Source organism: Dipteris shenzhenensis, chromosome 25 (genome assembly GCF_047967505.1).
Source record: "Dipteris shenzhenensis isolate YYH24624 ecotype China chromosome 25, Dip_SZ_1.0, whole genome shotgun sequence".
Lineage (NCBI taxonomy): Eukaryota > Viridiplantae > Streptophyta > Polypodiopsida > Gleicheniales > Dipteridaceae > Dipteris > Dipteris shenzhenensis.
Window position 1 is genome coordinate 41422251 of NC_141620.1, and position 6160 is coordinate 41428410.

Here is a 6160-nt window from a genome sequence, read left to right on the forward strand (position 1 = left end):
CGAGAGGAGTGAAGTTTGAACAGCCGCCACTCTGAAGCTTCGAAGTTTCCCAAAGCCATAGGCAGTCGTGCCAGGGAGTTGCTCAATACTCCATGCACATGATACTGCTTTGACTACAATGCCCTAATGAAGAGATGAGAGAGCGGTTGGATTGTTCCTCTTCTTACAATATATATGCAATCTTGGATTGAACCTCTAGAGTCTATATCATTTCGTCTCTTTGGTTCCTCTGCAGGAAGCATCCTTTCTTCCTTCCCAACTGTTAAAACTCACACTCTGTGGTCCATCCTTCCCTCTCCATTGCTCATCTATCCTCTCTGATCATCCTTCGACGCGACCCTTTGAAGCGATGAGAGAGAGATTGGACTGTGCTGCTTTTTATATATTTCCAGTCTAGTGTTCCACTAATACCTTTGCGTCCTGCCCAACAAGGTTTACCCCCTCCAGGGCATCCTCCCACCCTCTCTGATCCCTCCCTTCCATCTCCGTCCCTCTTCCTTCCCTCCCTCATGGACCCTTTCCGTAGCTTCGACTCCCCCTCCCTCGATCCCTCGGACTCCGAAGCTGACTGGAAAGATATCCTTCGCAAATTAGAATCCGATGACCCCCCCTCCCTCTTCGATTACCCACCTCCTCCCTCCTTCCCTCCCGCCCAACCCTCCCTCCCCCCTCCCACAGCAGCTCTCGCACCTCAATTGCCCATTCCGTATCACTTGACAAATATCCAACCGGTTTCAGAAGGATTTTCGGTGCCCCCAGCTTTTGCTCAATCTTCGACTTTTCACGAGCTCGGCCCATGGCCCCAGCAGCTCAATCCGAATGCTTGGATGTCTCGCCTTCGGCCGACAACCGAGGCTGCGCCAGAATCTGCCTGGTACATGCCGAGAATCCCAGGCAGCGCCTCATATAACAGTTCTGATCCACCTACGGCATTCGCCGTTGATGCGCCTTTAGAGACAGGAACGAGTTCGCAGGACCCGTTTCTGCACCAGGCGCTGCAAGCCCCATCGATCGTAGTGGACGAGTCAGGACAGATTGTCCAGAGGTCCGGTTATAATCTATCGAGTTTTACTAGCCTTGAGCCTGCAAAAATAAATGACATGGTCCTGTCCGTCACACCTACTTCATCGGCCTCTAGCGAAGGCCCTGAGGACGATTCTTCGTCTCATGAAGAAAAGGACGTCCCTTGCTGTATGCAGGGATCCACATCGAGAACTGATGGAGACACGGAAACCTCCGGGAAAGCTAAGGACGAACAGATGGAACAGCCTACCCAATTTGGCGATAAAACAAGGTAAGATTGCGGAGGTCAGATGAATTCAATCCGACTTTGGTACTAGAAGAGTACTTCTAGCTAAAGCCACGTAGACATTCCGAAACAATTGAGCATGCCATTTTTGAATTTCCGTTCCTTCTCGATCAGTCACCTTTCATCATGCAAATTTGGACCTGGTAATTGCTTCTCTCTCGAAGGAGAGATTCCGAAATCCTTAACGGAAATTGGTTGAGAGGCAGGGATGCTGAGTTCACAGAATAACTGATGAAAACCTGCATTTTTTGACAATCTGTAGGGGAAAACTTCCTCGGACCAAGAAACCCAAGAAAGAACGTGGGCCTAAACTCGCATTCAAATTGAAGAGCGATGTAGAAATTATTGATGATGGATTCAAGTGGCGAAAGTACGGACAAAAAGCTGTTAAAAACAGTCCATTCCCGAGGTAACAACTGTTCTCTACCAGCTATCACTATATGTTTCTGCTGAAAGGATTAATCTGAAGAATCTACTCCACAAAGCCCATCCAACTCCGTATACTGGTTCTTATATTTTTCATGTTACAACATGATCTACCTGGCACAGCCTCCCAGCGTGCATCATGTGGAGTGCGAGAAACTTCGAGTGTTGAACAACGAGAAAGTTGTTAAAACGTAGCCATACTGTAAATTTATAAAGCGCTCGATAGAACTACTAGAACAATAACTTTCTAGGTGCTCGTAACCTTTCCGTTCAGTGAACGGACAGGTGAACTAGAGTAGTGAAGCTTTTCACTGCCTTTCAAGTTTTAGATAAACCATCTCAGGGGGTGTGCTCATAACAGCGTCCTTGCTTCTAGACCTAATTTTACGCAGGATCAGGCCTTCTGTATGTTCGATTACATTAGTTCTCTTGCAAGTCTTTAGTCAAAAATCACGATTCGCAGTAAAAAGTCTTGAGAGGTTGTAGTAAGACAGGCACCCACCATATTTAGCCATGTAAATTTCATTGTAATCGACTAAGGGATCATAAGGAAGGCAATCAAGAATGTTGCTCTCTGTTCGTGCTTCAAAGCGATTCAAATAGTGGATGTAATCGTTAACGGGATTATGATCAAACTGCAGGAGCTACTATAAATGTACAGACAAAAAGTGCAGTGTGAAGAAACATGTAGAACGTCAAGCAAACGAGCCCTCGTATGTTGTGACGACGTATGAAGGGGTACACAATCATCCTGGTCCAGAGCCGGTCCAAGTTATTCATCGGCCCGTCTCCAATTTACCTCAACAATTTCCTCTCTCTCTGCCTTTGCAAATGGCGTTGTATCCCTTGTCTCAAAGCAGTTACTCTCAACTGCAACAACTACAGCAGATTTCAGAGCCACGGACCTGGGATCAGGGACTCTCAGAAGATGTGCTCCGTTGAGGAACCGCTCCAATATAGGATTTGGGATGATGTTTTATACTCACTTGAGGAGCATCTCTAACTCTTTGTGATTGAGGAAGGTATCTTACAGTCATTAGAGGAGCAGCTCTAATTCTATAACAGGGTAACTACTGTAAAGCCAAAGGGAATAGTTATGACAGGAGGTAGTAGGAAACCAAATTTTCAAGGAGGAATATACTGGGTTCTACATATCCAACATTAAGACTGCTTGGACACCCTGGCTAACACTGAGGCAACGTATCAAGGCTCACGAACATTGGAACGAAACTTCATCCTTTTAATCTTTTTTCATTGGTCAAACAGTCACAATGAGTTTACAGCCCTGCGTCTTTGCAAGGAAAGGTTGCACCATATTGATATTCTATGTTGCAAATGCCTATTTAGGGGTTCTTATAACAAAGAACTCATGTCCTAGTTTTGTAGTAAAATGCTCTCCTAGCATCCACGAAATTTTGTAAGAGAATGTGCACCTTTGTTCACACTCCTCGCTAGAGGAGTGCTTTAATCTACAAGTGGACATCACTACGTATGATTTTCAAGATGGCTTTCTTTTTTACAAACTTTCTAACAACTAGTTTTAGAATGTCTTTCTAGTAACTACAAATTTTTCTCTGTCTTACCCCTGACCGTGCGTCTTCCATTTCTTCTCCCCCCTTTCCTATTCTCTCTCTCTCTCTCTCTCTCTCTCTCTCTCTCTCTCTCCCCACCCCCCACCCATGCACACAATACTGGAAGTCTTAGATCATCATGTTCACAAATCTTGTGAGTGCATGCTCGTGTGTATCACAAGTGTGAGTGTGTATGCTGAGTGGGTGTGTATGTACGTTTGTGCATGCATTCATGCATGTGTGTATGTCTTACACAACAAGACAAAGCACCCATAGACGCGCGCAAAGACGCGTTTACTGAACTAAATAAAAAACTTACGGGCGCGTCTATTTGCGTGTCTATTTTTGCATCTGGAGACCCGCATCTAATTGTGTGTCTATATATCAGACACACGCGTGTATAGACGCGTAGTTAGACGCATAAATAGATGCACTTATAAACGCGTTTATAGACATAAATATAGATGCAAGTCGAACAGACAGACGTGTATATAAACGCATTTTTAAACGCACTGATAGACGCGCTTTATTTTTTTTTTTTTAATTTTATAGAATGCTATGTATGTTGTGTATGCTATACAGTTACAAGAATCCCATATCCACATTGTGTAATTCAATTCTTACAGCCAACCGCATTTTAATTACAATTCCAAATAAAACATTACAACTCCAAAACGCAATAAAATTGAAAGCTCAAAAAGTGCTTGTATATACATATAGCACGAAGCTAAGCCATGTCATGTCGCTTCAAGTACAAAAAATAAGAGGAGTGTATATACAAGAGACACAAAGCCAAGCCAGTGGCTTTAAGTATAAAAAAGAGTAGCTAGCACTACTTGTACGACTAATCTATGTTCTCCAGGTCCTCGCTCCATTCCACGCTCCCTTCTGCGCTCCCTTCTGTGCCTCCTTCCTCCTCTTCCTCATCGTCTTGTGCACGGGCCTGTAAACAAGGGACAACATATATCAATGTATGAAAAATCAAATCTTTACTTATAATTTTGGCATTATTTAATTACTTTCAAATTCCTGGGCGGCCGCTCCAATAGCTCGGGTATACTGCTCCTCAGTAATCAACCCGTCATCATAGAAGTGCCTCCATGTATCTCCTCTGCGATGGTGGTGGTGGTAGGCTGTCTCCACAGGAGTAGGGTATCTACCCACGATCTCAAGCTGCATGACGACACACTTTGCGGAGGGATTAGTACAAAGAAACAATCTCCTGATAAACTACATAAGCAATATAATTTGAGATCAATACTTACAAATTAGGCCTCCCATGATTCAACACCCCCTGCTCCAGAATGCGCGCTTCCATATTCCTCCATTTGGATCCTCCGTGCCTCCACGTGCTGTAGACTGGGGTCCTCCCTCGCTAACTTCATTGCCTTCTTCCACTCATGCTTGTGAGCAGTGTGGGGCGGGCCCCTTGGTGGTTGACCTGCCTGACAAGCTCCGCTAGTGCCTGCCTCTTAAGCGAAGATCTTTTATTGCTAAGTATCGTAACAATCTTTGACTTGGCCCATTTATCTATGAGCTGGCGATTGGGGGGGTTAGGATACCTAGAGCGAACAGTAGCGAGGGTCTCATCAGCCAACCTCTTTGGGTGGTCTTTGTAGTGGATAAAGCAATCTCTGTAATTGTTAGCAATTACAGAGCACATGAAGGCCATGATGTCCTTTCCCCGCACATCCATCAAGATGCCTCCTGTCTGAGTGATGTCATAATAAATCGTACCATCACCCAGAGGCACATCTAAATCATCTGAATCATCATCCTCCCCACCGCCACATGGCCCAAAGCACTGTGCCATGCATCCCCCACCGCTCTCCCTGCTACTACGCCTGCTACCCTGTCGTGTCGAGCTCGTACGCTGGCCACTCGTAGCTGGAGACTGCACGGGACTGCACTGACCACTCGTAGCTGGAGAATCGAGTCTCGACGGCACAAGAGTACGTTGACGACTCGTCGAGACAGAAGGGCCTCCTGACAGCATGGGGGAAGGGGCATAAGACGGGATGGCAGAAGGAACATAAGACAGCATGGGGGAAGGGGCATAAGATGGTATGGGGGAAGGGGCATAAGAAGGGGCATAAGACAGCTGTGCTGACTCCACTGGGTGATCTCAGGCGGTGTGGGGTGGCTTGGAGTCTGTAGTGCCGACTCCTGGGGAGTGTTTAGAGTACCCGTCATATACCCATATAACTCCGCAGGACTAGGAGGGTGCCCTAACAGGTTATATAAGTCCTTCCAAATAGATTCCCAGGGATCAGGTGAGCTAGAAGCGCTTCCTGGCCACATGTTGAACTAGAAAAAAGGAAAAAAATCTATTACTGATGAGCTGAGAAGAAAGGGGAAGGGAAGAGAGGCTTACTGTCAGAGCGCGTCTATAGACGCGTCTGATTTGCGCGTCTATAGATGCATCTAACAAAGCGTCTAACAGAGCATCTAACAGAGCGTTTAATAGAGCATCTAACAGAGCATCTAACAGAGCATCTATCGACGCGTCTGTTTGTATCTGTAAACAGGCTAGATGCACGTTTAGACGTGCCTATAGATGCGCTCTGAGATGCACTCTGAGACGCGCCTATAGAGGCGTTTCGACAGACGCGATTCCTAAAAAGTAGAAAAGGACATTGCGCCCGACACACAAACGTGACACTGATACCCAGATCATGCGCTTCTTGGATACGAGAAAGTACAAATCTAGAGAGAGCAAACTTCCAAACAATATCAACTGCAAAAAGACTTACTTGGATAGAGGTATGGAAGGTTCTTCTTTCTTTTTCAAAGTTGCTTCTCCTCCTTGTTCGCCCTCCTCTCCTTTAAGCTTAGAAGTAAGTGTGGGTGCCTT

General features: G+C 45.7%; 1 protein-coding gene across 1 annotated transcript; it reads left to right on the top strand.

Moving 5' to 3' along the window:
• The first annotated feature begins 260 nt into the window (after positions 1 to 260).
• LOC147885894 (uncharacterized) lies at positions 261 to 2922 on the top strand. The gene is made up of 3 exons (XM_087396810.1): positions 261 to 1294; positions 1572 to 1718; positions 2377 to 2922. The coding sequence occupies exons 1-3, from the start codon at positions 510 to 512 to the stop codon at positions 2675 to 2677; spliced, it is 1233 nt and encodes a 410-aa protein (XP_087252936.1). The 5' UTR covers positions 261 to 509; the 3' UTR covers positions 2678 to 2922.
• The last annotated feature ends 3238 nt before the right edge of the window (positions 2923 to 6160 follow it).